The sequence below is a fragment of the Phodopus roborovskii genome, unplaced genomic scaffold (assembly GCF_943737965.1).
Source record: "Phodopus roborovskii unplaced genomic scaffold, PHOROB, whole genome shotgun sequence".
NCBI lineage: Eukaryota > Metazoa > Chordata > Mammalia > Rodentia > Cricetidae > Phodopus > Phodopus roborovskii.
The window spans coordinates 18,661,575-18,687,929 of record NW_026126480.1 but is presented as its reverse complement, the minus strand read 5'-3'; the positions used below and the strand labels follow the sequence as shown (position 1 = coordinate 18,687,929).

Below are 26,355 nucleotides of genomic sequence, written 5' to 3'. Positions count from 1 at the left end.
CCTGGGGGAGAGTAATGAAAGAGATGTTTTGATGGGATGTGGCATTTCTGGGTTAGGGAGAAATCTGGTGCCAGGGAACCTCTCAGGAATCCACAAGGATGGCCCCAGCTAAGACTCCAGCAATAGTGGAGCGGGTACCTGAACTGGCTATCTGCTGTGATCAGATTAGTGATGAATTGTCATCAGAGAGCTTTTGTACAGTAACTGATGGAGACAGATGCAGAGATCCACACCCAAGCACTGGGCCATGCTCTGGGAGTACTGCTGTAGAGAAGGAAGGATTATAAGAGCCTGGGGTCAAGGTCATCACAAGGGGGCCCCAGAAACAGCTAACCTGAGCTCACAGACTCTAGATCAATAACTAGGGGAGCCTGTATGGGACCAACATAGGCCTCTATATATGTGTGACAGTTGTGTAACTTGGTCTATTTGTGGGACTCCTAGCAGTGGGATCAGGGCCTGTCCTTAACACTTGAGGTGGCTTTTGGGAACCTATTCTCCATACTGCGTTGCCTTGCCCAGGCTTAATACAAAAGGAGGAGCTTAGTCCTACCTCAACTTTATATGCTATGCTTTGTTGACACCCATGGGAGGCTTACCCCTTCTGAACTAAAACAGAGAAGGAATGGATGGGGGGAGGGGAGTCAGGGGGAGGAAACAGGAGGAGAGGAAGGAGGGGAAACTGTGGTTGTGAGGTAAAATAGATGAAAAGAACTTATTCAATAAAAAGACTTAAAAAACTAAGATGAAATTAATTTCTTAGAGATCTTTGATATGTACATTTTAAAAATAATTTTGTTCTATGGTATGAATAAATTACTAGATTTAACCATTTCCTATAGGTAGAAATTTAATTTCTGTCACCACATGTTACTATATGAAACAATTCAATAAATGTCTTTGTATTTATGAACATTTCTATAGTGTTGATTCCTGCCAGTGAAACTGATGGTTATAGGAGATAAACATTTATAAACTACATATAAATTTCCATTTATTCTTCACTAATGCTATATAATTTTCCTTCTACTATTAGTGAAATGCATCATTTTTTAATACAGACAGAAGCTGAGACCACCTCTATTGTTTTTGCCTTCCAAGAATTGACTTTTGTGTTATTGTTGTTTTGTTTCCCTTTTTAGCCCTTGCTATCCTGGAACTCACTCTGTATACCAGGCTAGCCTCAAACTCACAGAGATCCGCCTGCCTCTGCCTCCAAGTGCTGGTGTGTACGTACCACTACCACACAGCTCAGTTGTTTTCTTAATTTCATTTTCTTGTTGTTTAATGCCAGTATATAGAAATATGAGTGTTTTATATATAGATCTTCTGACCTGTAACCTAGTGTCACTTATTAACTTGTGTATATGTATGTTCCTTAGGTTTTTCTGTATATACAAGGTTATATCATTTTTTCAAAATAGAGATGACTCTCTGCTTATTTCTTTATAATCTTTATACTCTTTTAATTCCTTTATAATCTATAATTTTATTTGGCTGATGGATTACCTTGTGATACAGAACCTCAGCACACTGTTAAATAGAATTGGCAAGGACAGGTCAGCTTGTCTCATCTCTGACTGAAAGGGGAAGAGGTCAGCCTCAACACTATCCATGTTTGCAGTGAGGAGTACAGCTGTCCTGTGTCAGTTTGAGAAAGCATCCTTCTGTTACTAGTTCATTGGGAGTTTTTGTCATGAGAGAATATAGGTTTCTATCAAGTGTTTTTCTACATGTGTCAATATGACCATGCTCATTTTACATATGTTATTTATTTTACATACATTGAATTTTATATGTTGACTCAAATCTCAGATAAACCTCATTCTATCACAGTTTGCATTCACTTTAAAATTCTGATAGATAAAGTTTCATATTTTTTTGAGTTTTCATATTTTTATTAATAAGATGTGTGTACATGTGTGAGTATGTGTGATGTCTTTAACTGTTATTGTTGTAATAGTAATTGACAGATTTCTTTGTTTTTTTTCCTTCCAGAAACTTTAGTATGTCATTTCATTCCCTTCTGACCTTTGTGGTTTCTATTGAGAATCTTATAAAATATTGAGAAGCCCTTGTATATAATGAGTTGCTTCTCTCCTGCTACTTGGTTTATATGTATGTAGGAGTGTTCTCTTTTTTCTTTTAATGTTGAAATAGAATTACAACTATTCCTTCTTTCCACCCTCAAGCTCCCCCAGCAGCCTGCTCTCAAATACCTCCATGTCTCCTTCCTCTCAAGTTGATAGCCTCTTTTTCTTTGATTGCTTTACACACACACACACACACACACACACACACACACACACACACACACACACACAGGGTCAGGTCTCACACTGTGCTGCTCAGGCAAGGTGCAGGGTCCACTTTCCTGAGTGCTGCATCTGGCAAAGGGAAAGATCAGCTCCGTAACTACCACAGGTGGCAGTTTTTTGTTTTTTTGTTTTTGTTTTTTTTCTGAGATTTATTTTACTATGCCTAGATTTACTAGGCCTAGATTTACTATGTAGACCAGACTGGCATGGGATTCAGAGAGATCCATCTGCCTGCCTCTACCTCCTGAGTATTGGAATTAAAGGTGTGCACAACTATGCCCATCCATATAGTTTCCTTTTTTAAAAAGTATTCATGACTAAATTCCACATAAGCTCCCTTAAACAACCACAGACATCTGGGAAAAGCTACCAAATGTAGTCCAACTGCTCACACCAAACCTTTTGAATTTGAAGGGTTGGCTAAAGTTTGTCACTCCATCATTAGCATAGGAAGAACATATAATTGGTCTGGGAGCCCAGATGTTTGGATTTTTACATTCATTTGCATGGGGTTTTTATAAATAATTTTATAATTACTCTTCCCTACACAATGATTTGTTGTAAAGGATGTAAAGTGAGATATAGAACTGTCAAACAAAAAAGTGGCTTCCAGCTTTAATTTTAATCAGAGTTATCTTTTTTTTTTTGTTTTTTGGAGATGGGGTCTTGTTGTGTTTTCACCCTGACTGGCCTCAAACTTCTGGCTGAGATGATCCTCCTTCCTCACCCTCCCAAGCAGCAGGGACTACAGACTGTTGTCAGTATGCTCGACAATTATTTTAGGAAGTAAAAGAAAGTGTAATATTAGTATTAGTTTTCAGATGTTACAGAGGACATTTGAGTCTTCACAATAAAAGGAACAATGATTATTCCCTTTTAAATGAAGAAAAAAATCCTTTGGCTCCAAAAGACAAATCCTTTCTATTCTCAGTTGTCTTTAAAAACCTAGAGAGAGAGAGAGAGAGAGAGAGAGAGAGAGAGAGAGAGAGAGAACATAAAAGAGGGAGCCATTATTGGGTTGAAGAGAAAACTGAACTAAAGAAAGGTCTAGAGACCTACAAGACTGCCGCCAACTAACAATTTGAGCAACCATGGAAAGGCTACCATAAATGCCCTTCCTGGATAGTGAGATCAACTACTAACTTATCCACCATCATGGAGCTCTCATCTAGTACCTGTTGGAAACAGAAGCAAGCACCCATAACTAAACACTGAGTCGAACTAGAATCCAGATGCAGAGGGAGAGGACAAGACCAGGTTGCAGAAACACATAGAGACAGCTGACCTGAACAAGGAGGAGCTAATGGGCCCCCAGACTGATAGCTGGGAATCCAGCATGGGACTGACTCAGACCCCCTGAATATAGGTCTCAGCTAGAAGGACTGAGCAGTCTAAAGGGACCTCACACAGTGGAACCAGGATGTATCCCTGGTGCACAAAAGGACCTTGCGGACACATCCCCCATGGAGGGATACTTCCTTAACCTAAAGTCAGGAGAGAAGCCCTAGTCCCTACTTCAAATGACTTGACAGATTTATATGACCCTACCTGGATGGCATTGCCCTATATGTGGAATTGAGGTGGGGGGATGGGAAGGGAGGGTGGTCAGGGTGCATGTGAGGGGGGAGAGAGGGTAAGAAGGAGGGAGGGAAAGAGAATTGGGATCGACATGTAAAATAAAAAAATAATAATAATTAACCTGTCAGTAAAATCATATAATCTACTAATAGTGTGCCCAAGGCTTATTGCCTTTCTTTGGGCAACAGTGCTGGCAAATGGTGTGCTCTATTGGTTTCAATCACATGCTTCTTCATACCATTGCAGGGCTTCAGAAATTCACCCAATAAGTAAATCTGTGGACTGATGATGTCTTACCTTGAAAACCCAATCATTGGTATAGCATTCCTTCTCAATCAGTGGTTAAGTTATAATATACATTAGCAGTGTTTTTCTGTAACAATCCATGGTCTTAGCTAAGCTAAAATGTTACCCTTCATATCAAACATTTACATATTTAAGAATTAAAGTTCTTATGTGATATTTGAGTGCCTTGTGCATTTTTAATTTAGCATAAGACATGTTGCTCGTGGGGTAGTTCATAAAATCCCCTCTTCTGCAGCTGCACCCTGCCAGGGCAGACTTCCCCAAGGCTGCATTCTAAACTTGCTATGGGCTCATTAGATGATGGTGTGTTACCCAGAATCCATGTAGATTTCGAGATTAAAACTGGTAAAATATCTTTCTGCTGCTGGTATCCATTGGGTTTTGGTATAGATGTATGGTAGTAATAAATGCCTCCATTTATTGAGAGTACAAACTGTGTCAGGCTCTTGCCTGCATTGTGCCTTTGTAACAGTCCTGCCATGCAGGCATATAGTCACTACATGTGTATGTTGCAAATGAGGCAGCTGAGAGCCTATGAATCTGAGTCTTGGTCAATCTAGTGCTGGAATTTGTTTTCTTCTTCCCTTAACATCAGCAAGTGCTCTTCAGTTTCTGTACATGTGAGACAGAATCATTGCCTCTCATAGCTTCTGATACTTAATGCCGACATTTGGTTTAAGAGTTGAGGGGTTTCGACTCCCAAACAGTAGTACATTGCTTAGGATTGATATGGCTTTATTGACAATGGTGCTGAATTTGAAATAGGAGTGTGTATTGTGTGTGTATAAAACAAAGAAGTTAATATTTTATCGTGAAAGTTACAGGGGGATTCTTCCTTTGTTTTTTATTTTTGTTTGTTATTTTGACACAAATAAGCTATATATTTTATGGCACTGAAATATTGGCCTCAGTGAATTTGTCACTGAATACTAATGTGTTAATATGGCAATAGATTTGGACTGATAGTGCTAGCTGGGCCTAGTCTCTACACTTTTGTATGTCTGTATTTTCAGCAGGCACAGTATTGCTGAGCTTCTATTTGCTGAAAGTTACTGTAGGCAATTTGCAGACTCTCTGCTCATTCAAGTTTTATTTCTACTGTCAGAGCTAGACATACTGCCTGAAGATTGGTCTCTTGCAGCCATTTCTTCATGGCAGCTCTCTCAGGACAAGAATTTTTCATCCCGTTCCACTGTTACAGTGGTTGGTGTCTGGTCTGGGTATTTCCAGATTCTTGGCTTCTTATTCAAATAATTGAAATAAAAGTGCATACAAATTCTAAAGCAGAAAGGAAACTTTATTAGAAAGCAAAACTATAGTACTAATCAGAAACATTGTCAAGAATGATATCTGGCCAGTTGAGCAAGAGATTATGCAAAGACTAAAGATTATTGCATAGGACTTTTATAGGGTCTAAAAGAAGGAGGGCATTGGTTGCTAAAAGGTATGGTATGGGCAGTTCTGTGTTTTGATTGACAGGTTTGGGTTATTTGAGCTTTTGCTTTCTCTGTGTATGTCCTTTCCATAACATGCCTGATTTTAATCATACGCATACCCAAATATTCATAGGCTTAAGATAGTAAATAGGGGATTGCCTTTTAACATTTACCTGGAAGACACAGCTTGCCTTCTTGTGCATGTGTCCAAAACTATTATAGGTTGGATTGGACCCCTTACTCTCATAATCAAACATATCTAGAATACACTGGAATAGGAATTGTCCACAAATAGGCACATTTTTGAGAGTTGTTAGGAGAAAGAGGGTTTTATTCCATTGTCCAGAGTTGGGGGGGTCCTAGGTTGCTAGATGCATTGTTAGGAGAGGGTGTATTTATAGCCCAAATCAAGTGGAGTTCCCAATAGCTAAGCTGTTCCCTATGCTTACCTGCCTCACTATAATACCCCCTTTTTGTGTCTGGTAGGATTGTTTTCAGTGAAGACACTATTGCTTAACATTTCCTAGAAATGCTTCTTCCTTTACATTTCAGCTAAGACATAGATTTCTCTGTTCTTTTGATATTGCTTTCAAAAGAAAACTATCTTTTCTACCACAGGAACTGCCTCTTGTTTTCTCTGACTGGGGAGTCATTCTTTGACTTGTTCATCATATAATCTAACCCATGCTCTTAAGATATACCTCCTGAAACCACCTGTGGCACTGCAAGTCAGTAGTAATGATCTTTAAAGCAATGATCAAAATATGGTGCATTTACAAATGTTGTTTAGTTAATCCTTACAACAGTCTCATAAACTGGTTAGCATTATTGTCTCAGTTATAAATGGGTAACAGAGCCAATGATAGACATTGAATTCAAACCTTGTCTCTCTCATTCTAGCAATTGATTCTCAGTCACTTCCGATTTTCTACCATTTTTTTTGGTGTGCGTTCTTTACAATACTTATTATCTCATTAAGGCTCACTTAAAATATTCTTATTCATTTTTTATAATTTTATGTGTATATACAATGTATCTTGATCATATCCACCAAAATTTGTCCTTCTCACCTTCATGTCCTCATTTATTTATTTATTTTTAAATTAGAATTTGGCTGATGGCTAAGGCTTTTTATTGGCTAGCTCTCTCTTAATTATTAGCTCATTTCTATCAGTCTATGTATCTCCACATGGTCATGCTTACTGGTGAAACCCAGATCTCTTTCTTCAATGGCAGCTCCATGGCGTCTCCCTCATGACTCACTCTTCCCTCATTTATTTTTTAATAACCCACTGAGTCCAATTAGTGCTGCCTGTGTGAGCATGGGTAATCTACCCATGGCTACACTTCTGAAGAAGCATGACCCCCTCTCTCCCAGCATCCATTAATTGCCAATAGCACCTCAGCTAGGGGTGGAACGTCAGGAATCCCCCACATTCATGCTAAAATATTAACTAGCTTGATCTTGTGCATGTCATATAAAGATAACCATATGAGTTCATGAGTGCAATATCCATCTCATGTCCAGAAGACAGCATTTCATAACAGTGCTCCCTACCATATGCCTCTTCCATCCTGTTGGCCTTTGCTTCTGTGGTGCTCCCTGAGACACACGGAGTTCCTATAGATGTCTCTTTAGGGATGAACACTCAACAGTCACTTATTTTCAGCACTTTGACCAGTTATAAACCTGCACTGATTACTGCCAACTGCAAAAAAAGACTTTCTTCTGATCAAGGCCGAGAGAAGAATTAACAGGTAAAGGCAAAAACACATAGAAGGCAGTTGATAGATACCATGTCTGTGTAGCAGAATAACAGTAGGCTCTGCCCAGACCTGTGACCTCTCCATCTGTATCATTTGCTTTTCTGTTGCTGTGATAAAATACCCTGCCAAAAAAACAAGTTTAGGAAGCAAAGGTTTTCCTGGACTTACAATTCCAGAGTTCATCATGGTGGAGAGGGCATGGCAGCAGGAGCTTGAAGCCAGCTGACAGTTAGGTAGCAAACTGGTCCCATTTCATTCTGACCTTGGAAACAGAGAACAGGAAGTGGGGCCTGGCTATAACCCCCAGACTTCCCCGTGACATAATTCCTCCAGCAAGGCTTTACCTTTAAAGATTTCATAAGCTTCTCAAAAGCTCCATCTACAGGGGCCCAAGTGTTCAAATACATGAGCTCATAAGGACATTCTCATCCCATTATGTGCTTTTGACAGGTTAGTGTACCTTAAGATGTGTCTCCTGAAACCTCCTGTGCCAGTGCAAGCCAGTAATAATGATTTTTAAAGCACTAATATGGTCAAAATATGGGGTATTTACAAGTGTTGCTTAGTTAATCCTTACAACAGTTGCATGGACTGGCTAGGATTGTCTCCACTATAAATGGGGTACATAGATAAGGAACACTTCCTGTTCTTTGTTTCCTGTGTGAAAATGAAATATACCATGAATTCCTTCCTGTAAATCAGACCTGAAATTCAATCAGAAACAGTTGGTCGCCCCTCCCACCCCAATAGTCATGCCACCTTTTTAGTGGTATTTTTTTTTTTTTTTGATTCTTACTCTTTATTCTTTTGGGGGCCTGCCACCCAGCTCCCAAATAGATCACACAGTCTTATTCTTCTCTATGAATGTCAGGCCTTAGCTTGGCTTGTTTATTGCCAGTTTTTCTTGATTTATCCCATCTACCTTTTGCCACTGGACTTTTATTTCTGTATATCTTTTCTTTCCTTCTTATTTTGTCTGACTGTGTGGCTGGGTGGCTGGTACCCCTTTTTTTCTCTCTCCTTCCTCTTCTCTCACTCCTTCAATCTTCTCTTCTCAGATTTTACTTCCCATTTATTCTCTCTACCCACCCGCCCTGCCTACCCTTTCCTGCCAAGCTACTGGCTATTCAGCTCTTTATTAGACTAATAAGGTGTTTTAGAGAGGCACAGTAACACAGCTTCACAGAGTTAAACATCTTTGCATCATTAAACAGATATTCCACAAAATAAATAAATGTAACACATCTTAAGATAGTATTTCACAATACACTCTCTCTCTTGAGGTTTTATTTTTGTATTGAAATTTCCTATATTTTGATCATGTTTTCTTTTTTCCCAATTCTTCCCAGGTTCTCCCCACCTCCTTACCCACCCAACTTTATGTTCTTTCTTTCTCTGTCTTTCCAACAAACAAATAAACAAACCAAACAAGAACAAGTAAAAATAAGAAAGTTACCAAAATAGTTATGTTCTTCTGGATGCCTGAAAAACAAGTCTTGAAAAGAACATAGTGTGAGAGTAAACCCCAGAATCAGGTGAAAATTCATTCAGCCCAATTGCAGCCAGACTTCTGTAGGTTTTAGTATGTTTTCCTTTGGAATACAACTACAAAATGAATCAGAGGCTGTCCAGGGGTTCTGTTTTACAGGTTCTGGCTTTGCATGTCATATAGCATATTATATGAGTCATAATATGTACTCTGTTTAAGTTCTGAACACTATTCATTGTAGTGAAATATTCACTTTGCCCATATCTGTGGCACTGCCCATGCCCTTTGGGGGTGGAGACAGGGGCAGAAGTTACCTGGGGGAACTAGGTCTGAGGAGGAGCCCTGAAGGGCTCTCTTGCTTGCAGTATGGGGACAGGAGAGCATCTGGAGGCATCCTTGGGACCAGAAACCTGCTGGTGTTCATCTGTCTGAATAAACATCTATTCGGCCTATTTGTTTCTCCTGGTCCTTATTAAACCACGATAATTCATACCAGTGAATCACTGTCAATCATCTCTATTTAATGGGAAACATTTTGTTGACATAAGCAAATGAGCTGAAGAAGAAATGGTTTCTGTCTTGGAGGAGCTTATAGTTCAGAGAAGTAGCTTTCCATATTAGTTGCATTTTATTAGTGTTGTTTTTTCTAAAATTGGTTGTGACATCTGTTACAGGCATTTAGGTGTTTCCTAGTTTGTAAAGTCTGACCCTTCTGAGATAAGCTTCTCATCTTCGATCATGGTATGAAGGTCAGAACGCTTTTCTTGAGTTGGAGCTAATGTCACACATTTTCTTAGCTAACAAAGTGATTTCATGGAAAATTGCTGACTTTTGGAAGTTCTCTTGAGTGCTCCTGAGGACATTCAAGATACAGATGACAGACAGACCCCACAACATTTTATATTGTATATTTATTTTTATAGCTATCTATCTACCTAACAATTGTATTTGGGCCCACTTTTTCATTCTTTAAAATATTTACATTATATTTATTGTATATGTTATGTATGTATGTGTGGGTGGATGTGGGCATGCCACAGCATGTGAGTGGAGATCAGGAGGAACTTTCAGGGCTGGGTTCTTGACTTCTACCATGTGGGTCCTGAGGTTAGAACTCAGGTCATCGGAGTGCCTTTACTAACTGAGCTACTCTTTTACTTTCAAACCTATTGTTATTTCCTTTTCCCGACAGTGTCTTCTACTTTTTCGTTTCTTCTTTTCTAGAAGGGCCCCTTCTCAGCACACTCAGCTTTCAGTTCATCCCTTCCCTCCATCTTATTATCACATGGTAAATCTACAGTGGCCTCTTTGTTACAGTTGCCTTCAAACTGGATGAGGTAAACTTTAGCTTGTAATGGGTTTGGTCTGTGACAGGAAAGCAAGATATCCACTGTAATACTGAAACTACAACAGAGGTGAATTGCACTGCCATTTCATTCTTTCACACTGATTGCTACATCTCAGGTCACTCTTAGAAGGAATAACTTGTTTTCACAGATTTTAGGGATAGAAGGAACCTCAAGATAGATGTCCCAGCCTTAACCTCCCTTATGGCTTCCTAACCACTTGGCCTTTCTACATCTATCAACTTTAGTACTTCTGGTGATTGGGATACCCTACCTTGCATGGTTGACAACTGTGAATGTTAGGAAGCCCTTTGTGTTGAGTTGAAGTGTCCCATATGTTCTTCCTCAGCCACAGAAAGGTCTAATCCTTTGTGGCCTATTTTCAGCTCCATGAGGAAGCCCTCAAATCCACTCTGAGAGGCCTTTACCCTGTACAGCGTGCTCCTTTTCTTGATAGTGTTCCTGCACTTTTTAAAAGATATGGGTGATTTGGAATTATAGCCCTCACTCACAAAATTCACACTCAAATGTTCACCAAGTGCTTAGTGTGTGCAAGGAATGGCCTGTGTGCATATGAAGTTTCCTGATAATGCTGATAGAGGCATAAAAGACATTGATAAGAGCAGAGAGGAGAGCAATTTCTGATTTTATCCTGTTTCTTTAAACCAAGCTTCCTTTTTTTGTAAAAAAATAAAAACTTTAAGATTTATTTATTTTTAAATTTTGTCTATATATGTACATGTATGAGTGCAGGTGCCCACAGAGTCTAGAAGAGGTGTCAGCACCCCTGAAGTCAGAGTTCCAGGTGGTTGTGGATCCTTTGACATGGATGCTGTAAACTGAATTTGAGTTCTCTGCAAAGGCAGTATGAGCACTTAAGCACAGAGCTGTCCCTTCAGTCCTACCAAGCTATCTTTAATAACACTTCTGTTCTTACCTTTAACTATCAGTTAGGGACCACACCTGACACTGTCCTCCATTTGCAGCTTATATAACTCAAAATAGAAAGAAAAAAAACTGATCACTCACATTACCCGTTTACAATTTAAAAACAACTTACATATATCGATGTGTGCCTCAGTGCATGTATGTGCACCATATGCATGCTGCTTCCTGTAGAGTTCAAAGAGGGTATCTGATGTGGTTTCTGGGAGCTGAACCCAGGTCCTCTAGAAGAGCAGCAAGTGCTCTTACCTGCTGAGCCATCTCTCCAGCCCCTATTAACTATTTTAAAAAAATATTCTCTGAAACAATGCAAAATTTAATTCTACTAAAAATAATTTTATAAGACTATAATTTCTGTGGCATACCTTTGGTGGGATGGTGGACAAGCTCTCATGTCTATAAGCGCAAGGAATGGCCTGGAAAGCTTCCCTGCCTCTTTTCTAGGCTTTTGACCATACTAGAAGGCACAGAGTTAACAGTGAGTATGCAGTCAGTCACTCTGCATAAGGTCAGACAGCCTATAAGGCTCTTCTTCTTGACTTGAATAGAACACATTTTTGATTGAATTGACTGACTGTTTAGGTTTCTTGTAGACACAGTCTTAGCAGAGAAAACTGAAAAATTGCTTTTGGCAAAGAAAATTGTAGCTAGTTATATCTCATAAAACCATTCTTGTGTTCATTTTCTTGAGGAAATTGCTGTAAGTGTATTTTCTAGGGCCAATATGTAAGAAACCTTTTTATGATTAAATAAAAACTTAGTGATTTTCTGTATCAAAAATGCTCCATTGACTTGACTTGGTTCTGAAAAGGAAGGGAAAATCTTTACCCCAAAGAAAGCTCATACATTAACTAAATCCTGTCATACTGACAGGATTTGAATTTATTTGTTTTTTTAAAAAAACATAGCTCTAGCCTTTGGGGACACACAGAAACATTATATCAGAAGTATCTTTGTCTAATAAATCTGTTCATATTTATGCCCATTTGAACATAATTTCATGATTCTATAGAAAAAGGTCTATCAATCTTCCTGTTTACATAAAGAAGAGGTCTCAATGCCTAATTTTATGCAACTAAAATATGAGTAACATTTGACTGGTCAGACTGTAGATTTACTTGGTTAATAAATCTGTCACATCAGTTTACAAATGAGAAAGAAATGTATGTGAGTAAACGTTTGTCCTATTTGGGCTCTTGTCCAGAAATTCTGCATGTAGCTATTCAGTCTGTTGTTTCAAAAATTGCTGTGATAAGAGGTAGACATTGCTTTGGCAAATGTGTTGTCTGTTAGGACAGAGAGCAGAAATGAAGCTCCTGGATGACTCAGAAACTCCCGCTTCCTGAATGCAGCCACTAAATGCCTCTAATCAGGGGCCAAATCAGAAAGCTGGAGCAGGAAAGCATTCTGAAGCTCACGTCAGTGTGGATGACACCATAATGCTGACTTATGGAGAACTGGGGAAGACATAAAGGACATGCTGTCCAAACAAAGCTAGAACAACTGATGTTAGATACTCCATATCCATCTTAAGATGGAAAATTATTCATTTACTTAACATAATTTATTATGTATATCTGAGGCTTACAACATAATGGTAGGGAATATATATATGTATATATATTACATAGTATATATACATTTCCATAGTGAAGCAGAATAACATATTTATCATCTTATGTAGTTGTTTTTGTGAAAGAAGAAACTAAGAGTGAGTTATTTTAACAGAATTCTCTAATACAACACAGGTTTATTGCCTTTAGATCCCACTGTGTATTAGATCTCTAGACTTGTTTATTCTGCACATCTGCTTTATATCCTTTAACTTTATTTGCTAGTTTCCTCTCTCCTGACACTGTGTTGATCAACATTTCATTCCATCTGTATATTTGAGATCTTTTTGCTTTTCACTCCATGTTTATGGGGGAATATTTGTGTTTGGCTTATTTCACCTAGTAAACCATCTTCTAGATCCATCCATGTTGTGGCAGATGGCAGGATTTCCTTCTTAAAAGAGGAATTATACCCATATATCACATTTTTACCCTCTTGTCTATCAACAGCATTTATGTTGTTCACTTCTTGGTTATTGTGAACACTGTTACATTGCCATAGAGTGCAGAGTCAGTAGGATTCATTAGGAGCTGTTTATCTCATGCCCTGTGTGTTTATACCTTGAAGAAACATTGCTGTTGCTGGCTTGTATAATAGTTATGTTTTAATTTCTTTAGAAACTTTATACCATACTCCTTGCCATACTGCATGTACCAGCCTATATTCCCATCCGTGGTGTACTAGGGTTCATTCCTCTGTACATCCTCAGCAAGATTTATTACTGCTTGTCTTAAAAAATACATATAGATATGTGTGTGTACATCTTTTGTATATGTGAGTTCACATTCATATGTGTATTTGCATGAGCATAAAGGCCAGAAGACACTCTCAGTTGTCATCTTTAGGAAGACCATCCTCTTCCTTTTAGACAAGACTTTCAATGGCTTGGAATTCACCAGTTGTTGTAGCACGGTCAGTCAATGAACTCCAGGGATCCCCCCCCAGCACTGGGATTACAAACCTGCACCGCCATGCCTAGCATTTTTATTTGAGTTCCATGGATTGAACTAAAGTCTCCAAACCAGGTTTATCGACTGAGCCATTTCCCTAAATATTTTTTTGTTAGTTTTAAGTAGTGGTTATCTTTACGGATTGTATTAATTAGTTTTCTGTTGCTGTGGCCAACATATCTGGCAGGACAACTTAGGGGAAGAAACATTTATTTTAGTTCATGGTTTCAGAGGTTAGGTCCATAATTTTTTGTTCAAAATGAGTTTGAGCAAAAGCATCATGTTATAGAAGACAGCTGTGTACAACTGGAAATATAGTAGGAACCAAACTGGAAAATCAGAGTTAGCAGCACTTTTACTTTAAAAATGTAGTAAAAAGTTACAGTTATCAAAACAGCAGCATATGGGCATTAAAAACAGGCAGAGCAGGGAAACAGAATCAATATCCAAGAAGTAAACCTGAACAAAAATAGTCAACTAAGTTTTGGCAAAATGGATAGTCTCTTCAATAAATTATGCTGAGAAAACTGGATATTCATATGCAAATGAAATTGGACCCTTACATGATTCACAAAAATCAATTTACAATATACAAAATATCTAAATGTAAGTCCTAAAGCCATGATACATGTAGAAGAGGCCACAGAGGGAAGTTCCTTGTCATTGGCCACAGCAGTGACTTTTTGGAAATAAAACAACATTAAATTAAAGTGTCTGCAATGGGAAACAATTATCACAGTGAAACAGTTAAAAACCAGTATTAGGATGCATCAAACCCTTATAACTTAGTAGCAGGGGATGGAGTGTGATTTTTATGGATTCTGTTGAAAATCTGTGAATATGTAGGTTCTCTCTCTCTCTCTCTTTCTCTCTCTCTCTCTCTCTCTCTCTGTGTGTGTGTGTGTGTGTTTGTGTATGTGTGGTGCACATGGTGTATTCCTGAGTATGTGGGTACATTCATCTGTGCCTGCACATGTGGAGGCTGGAGGTTGACGTAGAGTGTTTTCCTCATTACTTTCCACTTTGTTTTGAGATAGTGTCTTTCACTGAACCTGAATGGGCTATTATTCATTGGGCTAGCCTATAGGCCCAGTGAGCTTTGGGAATCTACCTGTCTCTACCTCCCCCACAGCACCAGAGTTACAGATGTATGCCACTGCACCTGGCTTTGGGTGATGAGAATCTGAACTTAGGTCCCCATGCCTACTCAGCAAGTACTTTAACCTCTGAGCCATCTTTGTAAACATGCTTTTAGGAGTAGTGTTTATAAGGAAGAAACTCAGCTACATTTCAAATAGGCCTTTATGTTATGAACACATCTTACAGCTTTTATAAATTTTTTTTTTGCTTTTCTCTGTTAAAAAGAAAAGTACCATGGCATCATTGTTACTAACACATCCATAGTATGATGCCTTATGCATTTGACATGGGACTTTTCTACACCCGCCAAGAAAAAGCACTAATTGCACTGACCATAAAGGCTGTTATTTGCAATCTATTCCATTGCTCTGAGTCATTAATGGTTACAGGATTTATACTTATCCTGTAATACAAAGCATTTTCTTCTAGGCCTGAAGTTAAATAATTTCATAAAATGTATGCAGGGATGTTCCAAGGTATCTTTGTCTTGATTCATGTACTTGAAAAAACAAAGTCAGGCATTTGTAAGATTGCTCTCTTTCTCTCTCTCTCTACCCCTCTCTCTCTGTTATGTGTGTGTGTGTGTGTGTGTGTGTGTGCATGAGTTCTTGTGCAAATAAGCATGCATACATGTGCATGCACATGTATGTGAAGGCCAGAGGTTAACCTCAGGTGTTGTTTTCAGGAGCCATCACTTTTCATTTATTTATTTTTTTCAAACATGGTCTCTTACTGGGACTTGGGGTTCTCTGATTAGGGTAGGATGTCTGGCCATCTGGCCCCAGGCACTTTTCTGTTTCTGACTCTCAGAGCTGGGATTATAATGTGCACCACCACACATGGGTTTTGTGTGAGAGTTCTGGGATTTGAACTCAGGTCTTCATGCTTGTGTGCCTAGTGCTTTATCTCGACCCCTGAGGGTACTCTTTGTGCATGTTTCCTCACACTTGCCATTATGAGTTTTGACAACAGAAGTTGTTTCCTCACTACTTTGATGAAAGAACATACTTACTAGACTGACTTGTTTATTTCTAAATCCTTTTAGAGCATGTAGTACATATTACATGGTATAAAAACAAGTATAACACTTTATTTTTTGCTTTTTTTCATGAAATTGACCAATAAAATCCTTCTTCCCTTTGAGGGACATTGCCATGGTAAGGTTTTGGCTATATGAACTGGATAGAAAGGAACTAGATGGCTATACCTTGCGCCAAAAGTATGTATGAGAATCACTTACTCACTAAATGTAGGAGTGAACTCCCTGAATGGTGCGATCAGGACTTGGAAGAAATTAAAGTGAGGTGAGGGGATTGAGGGGACAGGCCTTCTGTTTCAGTGAGGTGAAATGAACAAAATCCACAGTGAAGCAAGTGACAGCTTGAGAGAGGAAGCAGAAGGCAAAAGCCTGGGCACAATCAGGGCCAGCAAAGTGGTAGTATAGATCTATTTATCTGAGCCAACATATCTTAAATTTTTCTCCTTAATCAAAGTTTTCTTTTAAAGAATTTGACTGCTTGCTTAGCATATTCTTTTTCTGACTTTCATGAAGGTTTTAGAACATACAGTTTCTTTTTTTAAAGTACTTGTATGCTTGTATACATGTTTTGTGTGCATGTGTTGTGCTACAGTATATGTGGAAGTCAACAACTTTCTACCTTGTTTGAGATGGGCTCTTGTTCACCATGGCCTATGCTGGGCTAGCTGGCCTTTGTGCTTGCGTGGATTCCCCTGTCTCCACTTGCTATCCCATCTTACTGTAGGAGTGCTGGATTACAGATGTGTGTTACTATGTCCGGATTTATGTGGGTTCTGGAGATCTAAACCTGGTATTCACACTTGTATGGCAAGTGCTTTACCTACTAAGCCATCTCTCCAGTATTCAGAACTGCATCTTCTTTTGAGAACATTGCTTACTTATTGTATGAGTCACATGACAGTCTGTAAGGTCAGAAAATAAGTATATACACACACACACACACACACACACACACACACACACACACAGAGAGAGAGAGAGAGAGAGAGAGAGAGAGAGAGAGAGAGAGAGAGAGAGAGAATGATAGTACCACTGCCTCCAACAAAAGCAGGATTCTGTTAGAATTGGAGAATAAATGCTGGATAAATATCTAGCAAGATCCTTCATAAAATCCTGTGTGCCTGGTGACCTCCCTGCTATACAAAGTTGTTATCAATCACAGTAAAATAGGAAGGAAGGTTAGCCAATATTTTGTCTCAAAAACTAATAGACATATCTGAAAGGGAAAAAAAAACAAGTTAAATTATGAATGTAATGGAAAACTCAAAATATAAACACGTTATTTTTCCAGGATCCTAAAAGAATAATTCATTAGGATCATTTAGGGTCTATAGTATAATAGCAGAAATGTTTTAATTTTGGGAAAATATAGATATCATATGACATATCAAAGGTCCTGTCAGAAAGAAATAGGATAAGCAAAATAGATAAAGAAGTTGATAAAAGCCAGCATTTAGATCTGGTTAAAAATCATCTATATAGTATCAACTTGCCTTCTAAACTTTGTTCATGCCCAGACAAAAGCCCCCTTTAACCCTAATCACAGAAGCATCTGTGTACCCAAGGTACTGAGAATAAGCAACAGTTGTGGATTCAGCCCTAAATAAGATATTTACACCACTCCCTCTCAGGGTCAGGAAACATTGCAGAGGAGGAAGTGGAATGGATGTAAGAGCTGAAAGACAGGGTGAAGGAACTGTGAAATGCCACCCTCTAGACTCCTTGCATACATTGCAGTCACCAGTTCACAACTGCATTTAACTCACACGTGACTGGCCCTATCAGTGAGTCTGGAAGGGCTCATGGGATCCTACCCTTCCTGCTGAACTGTTGATGAATGGTAGATTCTGGGAGGGCAGAACCCTTGTCTGCAGTTGTGTAGCCACCCCGGAGGCTGCCAGGTTCCAACAAATAGTTCCAAACTCAAAGTCACATAGACAACCCTGGTTAAAATCAGGGGAAGGAGAGGGTCACAGAACAAAATGAATAGGCATGAACATGAGAAAGAAATATGGAGGGAAGTGGTGAGGAGAGCCAGGTGGTAGGAAGATGGAGAAGGTAGGGGGTTAGAGTGAGATCTGCATCTCATATATGTATGAAATTATCAAAGAACAAATTTAATTAATAAAAATAAACAACTAGTCCTAGGTAAGACTAGAAATACATTTCTTAGCAAAATAAGAATATTTAACTTCCTATGCTAACAAGTTTATCCCACTTCAAATGATAAAAGTATGTTCTATACCTCCAAGCCAGGTGAAACTATCTATGAAATATACTTTTAACTAATATCTGAACGTGAATGACATAGAGCTATAATAACATGCTCCTTGTTGCTTCCTTCTGCAGGGTTCCAAGACATTCTCCAGTGTGTACCTTGGAGCTCATTCTTTCCTCTCTCTTCACCTCAGATCTTTCCAGCTCACTTCCACACAGCCAGTGAGCCTAACTAGGTAAAATATTGTACACACCATAATAATGCCAGAAGAACTTGTACCCATTTATTCCCCTCAAAAAGTGAGGGTACTTTTAATATTGCCTTTGAACTTTTACAACTATATAGCTTTAGGAAATCAAATTATTCCTTCTTTTAGTGAAGTGTGTAAGAGATATTTGCTCTGAGACCATTAGCTTGTAGGCTAAAGCTTTAAATCATTGAACCACAGCAATATGTTCCAAATCAATATTTTAAGATTTTTGAAACCATAGTTCACCTTAAGGAATACTAAGCTAGCCTTATTGTTACTGGTTGTAACCATGGTATGGTCCAATTTTCTTTTAAATATGAACTTTTCTTGGTGGAATGTTTAGGTTCTGGTTGCTGGCTTTGCTGTGATTGGCAGGAAGGTGATAGGAGTTTGTTAAATGTTGTTTTTTTTTTTTTTTTTTTTTTTTTTTTTTTTTCTGCCCACAGCTCTTATACGTGAAGCGTAGTGCCTCATTAGCCCAAGGACCTCACCAACCGGAAGTTGTCATTTTTTACCAGCAATCCATCACGTCCCCTTTGACCTGGTTTTCTCTTTCACAAAGTGGAAGCTTCTCTTTGAAGTTATTTTTGTTATACGTTTAAGCAAATGGCTGACCATGGCTTGGATGAAATTCCTAAAAAGTGCCCCCACTGTGCGTCTTCGGAGGACGATCGGTTTTGCTTGTGCTCAGGGGTCAACTCTCCAGTTCTGGTGGTGGAAATGTCACAGACATCAAGTATTGGTAGTGCAGAGAATTTTACTTCACAGGAAAGAAAAAAAGAAAGAAATGCCAGCAGAGAACCTTCTATGAAAGATCTGGTAAATATGGGATATTCTACAACATGCATTGACAGCCCTTTCTTCCTTCTCATCCCCAGGCTTCTCCCTGTCCTCCTGCCCTTGCTGGCTATTTCAGTGGCTTCTTACAGTCCTTAGAGAACTGTTTGCTTTCCACAGCAGAGATGTGCAAAGTTGGTTAGTTATTTGTTTTATGATACTTTCAGTCACTGTCAAAATTATTTCTCAGGATACCAAACAATTAACATTATTATTCTAGCTCTTAAAAGCTTTTTATACAGAAAAAAAAAATCTTCTTATTCAAATTTAACCAAATAGGGCTTTTTGGTAGTTTTCTTCAACTGATACAGCGAGGTTTATGACAAAGGTTAGAGTGTGGCTGTGGCTTCATTATCTAAAAATGAAGTTCTAGTTATCTATCTAGAGTATAAAATATACTTTGCAAGATTGTTCACATGATTTTCAAATAATGTAGGTCTTCCAATCAAACTGAGTTGGCTGTATTCATCGGTATGAAGATCACAGTGGAAGGCTGAAGTTAATCTAGCACAGTTTTTGGTGACAAGGAACAGGAAGTTTAAGGAAAGTCAGGCATTCATTCTTCACCGGAACCTTTAGACCTTTGCACCCTCACCTGAAGGTCTTCTTTAGCCTAATGTGCCAATGACTTGCCCTGCACTCTGGGTTTGAAAAAGACAGTAAACTCTTGTATACAGTAAATACTATGGCACACATTAAGGCTGATCCCACTTAGAGTTCATCATTAATAATAATGTTACATCTTAAGAGTCATTTCTCATAATTCTTTTTTGGTCTTAGTCCACAAGAACAAACGTGGAGAGAAAAACCTCTCAGCAACAGTGGGGTCGGGGCACTGTCACAGAGGGAAAAGTCCTGCACATAAGGATGGAGAACGGGGCCGACATCGAGGTATGCAGAGAGCAAGCTACAGCTCTTAGAGATGGTCAGCTTTCTTCTTTCTAGAATTCTCTTTTTATCTTTCATCTTTTTAACAGAATTTACTATTTCAATTAAATTTTCTTTCACAATATATTTTGATCCATGTTTTACTCTCCCTCAACTCCTCCTGGAACCTCCCCACCTCTTACCCACCCAACTTGATCTTCTCTCTCTCTCTCTCTATCTCTATCTCTCTCTCAAAATCAATAAACTCCCAACCAAAACACAAAACCACAAATAAACAAGTAGAAGGTCAAAAGACAAAAATGCCCCCCCAGATATGAAAAGTACACATACACACACACACACACACACACACACACACACACACACACACACACACACACCAAAACAAAGAAAAACACTGAGTCCATTTTGTGTTGGCCAAGTACTCCTGGGCATGAGACCTGTCCTGGATTGTGGTTAATATTCTCAGCGATGCTTGTTTGGAGAAACTGTCTCTTTACCAGCAGGTATCAACTGCAAACAGCTTCTTGGTTGGGGATAGACTCTACACTCACTTCTCCCTCTCAGTTCTGGGGCCTCTATGTCATGAACCTGTGCAAGTCTTATGAGTGTTGACACAGTCTCTGTGAGTTCACATGTGAACCTAAGAGTTCCCATAGGAAAACCTAACACTATTATTCTGCTAAAGGAACATAGCAATAAGATAATTCAAATGACATAATGTTATACCCATAGACCAGTATCTTGCTCAGCCCTCATCAGGAAAGCTCCTTGCAATAGACAGGAATTAACGCAGAGACCCATGACTGGACATTGTGCTCAGATACTTAGTTCTAAATGTGATGGCTTCATTAGACTCCTCCCTTATGATTCAGGGATTTATGTGCAAGAGGAGGCAGAGGATTGCAAGAGCCAGAAGTGATGGATGACTCCAAGGATAAAGATATAGCAGAAACTTTCTTCCTCAAAGCCAATGGCTCTGGCAGACCAGAGACAACTGAAAACAGCCTCTGAGGAAAGGAAGTAAAGACTGCAGTAAAAATCTTAAGTACATTGGAGTTTTCTAAAGGAAATGCAGGGCAAGCATGAGAATTAGAATTTGGATTCCTGGCACCTGTGTAGAAAGTAGGGTACAGTGGCACCTGTAGTTCCAGTGCTGGAGAAGAGGAGACAGACAGAAAGATTGGAACTAACTGACTGCCAGGTTCAGTGAGAGCCTTGTCTCAAAAATTAAGGTGGAGAATGATCGAAAAAGATACCTGGGATTGACCTTTGCCCTCCACCCACTCTTGAACACATGTACATGCACATCCACACATGTAAACATGTTACACCCAAGAACAAAATCAGAAAAAGAGAAAAAATATAGCTACTTGAAAATTAAAACATGATTAAATATATAAACATGATTTAAAATATGATTAAAGGAACTATGAAAAAATAATTATAAGAAATATTGCATTCATATTATGTAACTTTAAAAATGGTTTTGTTAATTTATTTGAAATTATTAGGAAAACCCGAAACATTTTGACTTGGACAGTGTAAGCCTTTTCTGAAATAAAAGTCCTGTACTTAAAGCAATATATAAATTTACCAAGTTTTAAATTTAGCCATAAGAACCTTTCTAAGCCATAAGAACCTTTCTAAAAGCAAAATGTGTTCACTTTTAGTGTGAGTTAGAGATGACCAATTTCCTTTACTTCATTTTACCCTATTTTCTTCATTAAATTATATAATATTTAAATTTACATACACTTTAGAGAAGTAACCTTTAGTAAGATAGTTGAAATTTAGGCTTCTTTCCCTGTTAACATGGACAGGCTCATTGTAAATACTTTGACTATTTGGGAGAGAATAATGAGCAAAGCTATAATTAGTTGTTTATGATTTTGCCCATAGCTATCCTTCATTTTTTGGTGAGCATCTTTCTAGACATAAACACCTCCACAGAGACCCATGTTTACCAAGGGACTGTATTTTATACTATTACAATTTCTTGTATCAATACAAACCTCTCTAAAATACCATTTTGTGTCCCATCCCTTTAAAATTAGTAGAGCCCATAAGTCATTTCCTTTTTATTTTTGTAATTTTGGGGATGATGTATCAGGCAGTTAGTTGAAGAAAAGCTCAAATTATAAATATAATTGGATATTCTCTACTTTAAACACTCTACTTACATCAGTGTTACAATACTCTATCCAAATTATGGTTCTGTATGTTTAGAGAGAGAGAAAAATATGTTTTAGGGGGAATTTTTGGAAAAAAAGAAAAAAAAAAGATGAATTTGTCCTGAGGGGGAAAATCCAGGTAAATGACTATTTTATTAAAGAGAGATATAATATATAAAGCATAGATGGGAGCTGCATATAAATGTAATGAAATTTAAATGTCTTTGTTTTTGTAATCAATTTCCTAAGCTTTCTGACTTCTATTCTCATTACTATGCTATTACATGGTATCGGGGAAGAAGGGGTGAGGCTTTCAAAAGACACAAAAGGAATAGTTCCATGAGCAGCCATCTTAGAATTAAAAATGAACCAGAATAAGCAAGGAATGGTAGTAGTATTTGAGGACCAGTCAAGCTGAGAATAAAAATAAAGGGACAGTCTCCGTGGTGCAGCTCAGTGGGGAAACCCTTCACGGGGCATTCAGTGTTCTAGAAAAGCAAGTAAGAAATAAAAACAAAATGGAGTGTGAGCACTCATATACTGACAGGGCAGGTGAAGGGGCCGTACAGAGTGGAATCTCTAGGGAGGTTTGGCAATCCAACCCCATTTGTTAGTCCCTGTGTGTGATGACTTCAGAAATTCACCAGGACTCTGCAGATGATTTGCATCACAGAATCTGACTCCTGCCAGTCCTCAAGAAATGAAAATGTAGTGAGTTATGTGGTTTTTATTTTGCACTATAAACCAGAACTCTGCTGTTGGCCAAACCAGTCCATTCTCTTTTTGTAAACAGAAGTTAAATGGTGAGTCAAAAATATTCTTGGTTTAGGTCAATGGTTCTTAACCTGTGAGTCATAACACATTTAGTAGTTGCATATTAGATATTTATATTGCAATTCATAACAGTGGGACAATTAGTCATGAAGTAGCAACAAAATAATTTTATAGTTGGGGGCCACTATAACATGAGGAACTGTTTTTTTATATTTTATTTATTTATTTATTATAACCAAGTTCATTTAAATGAAAACAAACATTTATAGACAATATTAGGGAATTTGGGCGTCATTCTTTCCAAACTACTTCCTGCTGGTAAGGGGCACTGTCATGGGGGATTCCAAGAAGATTCAGAAATCCTGGCTGTAGTCTGCAAGGCTGCTTTGTCCAGCTGTTTTGAATGTAGGATCACCTGGTACTCTGTTTCAGGCGGTCTGGCTTGATCAAACCACATTAGTCTGGAAGGAATCCATAGCTTTTCATTTTCTGTGGAAACAAAAATAGAAATCCTTTTCCCCAGTAACTTGTCCTTGCACTTAAATTTTTGAGTCACAGCATTTTTTTAAATTTATTATTTTACGTATTGATCCCAGTTCCCCCTCCCTCCCTCTCTCCCTCCCTCCCTTTTACCCTCTCTGCCCTCTCACATGCACCCTAACCACACTCCCCTCCCATCCCCCACCCCACTTTCATATGTAGGGGAATGCCATCCAGTTGGGGTCAAGTAGGTCTGACAGGTCATGTGAAGTAGGGACTAGGGCTTCTCTCCTGTCTCTAGGTTAAGGCAGTTATCCCTCCATGGGGGATGTGTTAACAAGGTCCTTTTGTGCACCAGGGATACATCCTGGCTCCACTGTCTGAGGTCCCTTTTTTAAATTAATATTATTCTATAATGTGTAGATTGAAAGAAATCAATTTCTATATTTTTTAACTTTCCCACATTTTACCATTAGAACTTTTGTGGTTTTCTTGCAAAAAGCAAACAATTATTAAAAGTTGTTGAAACTTGACTGTGGCTAGTTAAGAAGTATTTGATACTACTGAAGCAAATACATATGTCACTATTTGCTCTTACCCAAGAACAGAATTCTTCCTCCCTTGGGCTGATATCTTTCAGTATTATGTGTTTATTCTTAATGCCTGATGAATGCCACAGAGACAGAACAACTCTTGTTTTGTTTCCAGGAATTCTATACCTTTGGAAGAATATTGGGACAGGGGAGCTTCGGAATGGTCAATGAAGCTACAGACAAGGAAACAGGAGCTAAGTGGGCAATTAAAAAAGTGAATAAAGAGAAGGTAAGGCTCCTCAGTACAGCATCCCCAGTGTACGTGCCAGGGTAAAGTAGGGGTGGGCAGTACAGCTTTCCACACTAACCCAAGTTGTTTATTTTCTTGAGGGCCTAGGCTGGACTTACTGCGGGAGAGATGTGGGGACTGCTCTAGTCTCCTGTGAAGGGCCTAGATCCTGCACTCATGTGCAGTCTGGAAAATGCAAAAACATCAATATAGTCAGTATAACCAAACAAGTAAACTTCACAAGTGAATTTGAAGTCAGAACTGGTGCTCAGTATATGTAGGTGTAGGGCTGTAAGTCTGGATGTCTCAACTGGAAGTAAATTCTGTTGCCCCTCCTGAGTTGTTTGATATGTCTTTCTTCTATTGTCTCCTTTAATTTTCTTTCCTTACTATTGGTCAACCCCCCTCCAATCTAGTCTAATGTACTTGTGTATGTGCTGTACTCCTTCTGTGTTACTTGTTGACAGGGGACTTAGCTTCTCCTTAAGGCAGAATCCAAGATTTCAAACTTTACATCAGCTCATTATCAACTTTAAAAACTTCTGTTTGGATAAAGAAGCAAAATGATACTGTTATGGTGTTTTCTTCTTGGATTTATGGTAACAAGTATTGGATCTATAAAAATTTACATAGTAACTTTTTTGTAATTGTAGCAAATTTCCAAGTTTAATGAGGTGACATATCAACTTTAATAAAGCAACTAAGCACCTTCCTAGCATATTTTGCAATTCTTTTGAACTCTAGGTGGTACATGCCACAGGGCTGCTTGACATGCTGGGTTTTTTTGCTTTTTTGTTGCCAGTTAGGCTTGAAGATTCAGTCTGAGGATTGTATTTGCAACTTTAGGAATTTGTTACTCATATACTGATATACTGATATTGGGAGTACAGTATACTAAAGCACCAAACTAAAACGATACTGTCAACACAGGAACTGGACAGTATATGATTCTAGCCCATACAGGTCAAGCCATTTGGGGGAAAGAGACAGGAACAGAGTTGAGATGAATAGCAGGAGAAATTGTGCTAACTTTCCATATCTGCTCTTCACAGGAATTCACTCCCCATGGTCACTATTTCTCTGAGCTCTAGGCTAAGCTTAAAATGTGCTTTTACCCTCCTTGGGTGGGGTGCAACAGAGTGGTCCATATCCTTCTCATGCAAAGATAGTGAAGGTCCAACAGGAAAGGTAATTGGAAGCAGGAATGGCCCTAGGTTAATTTTTAACTAGAAAATGTTTGCCTTATGATCAGTCTGTTTCTTTAAGAACTATTACACTTTCCCAAATTGGGTCTAAAAATGGTGTGTGCAGAAATAGGTCCTTGTTATCTCTTTCAAGAATATTTTTGAATTGAAAGACAATAACTAAAAACAAGAATATTTATTATAAGATAATGGCAATTTCAGTATCAGGGGAACACCCTAAATTTTTCTAGATGATTAGACAATCTTATATACATCTGAAAGACGTCCATGAGTTCCCTGAAGATCTCTTCATATTACCCTTTGTCCCAAGCATGGTAAGGATTAGATATTAGGACACACAGGAGCTGTTGAGCTAGTCTGAAGCAAGCTAGTCTCTCTATCTCCTCAGTTAATCAGAGACTAGAAAGTAACATATACAAGGATAAAAACAAGATCCCATTGCCTAGTGTGTGTGTGAATGAAAATATAATATGTCATATGCATATATTGTATAATATATTATTTATTCTGTATATCATGCATATAAACAAAATCAAAACATGACATGAAAAGAACTTTTCTGTTATGAAGCCCTCTCTGATTGATATCCCTAGATGATTTTGTCTTTGTTATGCTAATGCAAAAGGATCACTGCAATTGAAGGGAATATTAAAAAGACATATTAAAATTTTGAGGGGTCAAAGGCCGTGTTGTAGCTAGCAGTTGTAGAAACAGTTCAAGAGATTGATTGAATTCAAATGAAATACAACTTAAAATTGGACAAGGGAAAGAAGGGGCAT

General features: G+C 38.4%; 1 protein-coding gene across 1 annotated transcript in view; it reads left to right on the top strand.

Annotated features, from left to right (window-relative positions):
• The first annotated feature begins 18,851 nt into the window (after positions 1–18,851).
• The window catches only part of Stk33 (serine/threonine kinase 33), a 68,268-nt gene continuing 60,764 nt past the window's right edge, over positions 18,852–26,355 (top strand). The window contains exons 1-3 of the mRNA XM_051192651.1: positions 18,852–19,215; positions 20,014–20,124; positions 24,258–24,371. Of these exons, the coding sequence (XP_051048608.1) occupies positions 19,003–19,215; positions 20,014–20,124; positions 24,258–24,371 (438 nt within the window). The 5' untranslated portion in view covers positions 18,852–19,002. The remainder of the gene's footprint in view (positions 19,216–20,013; positions 20,125–24,257; positions 24,372–26,355) is intronic.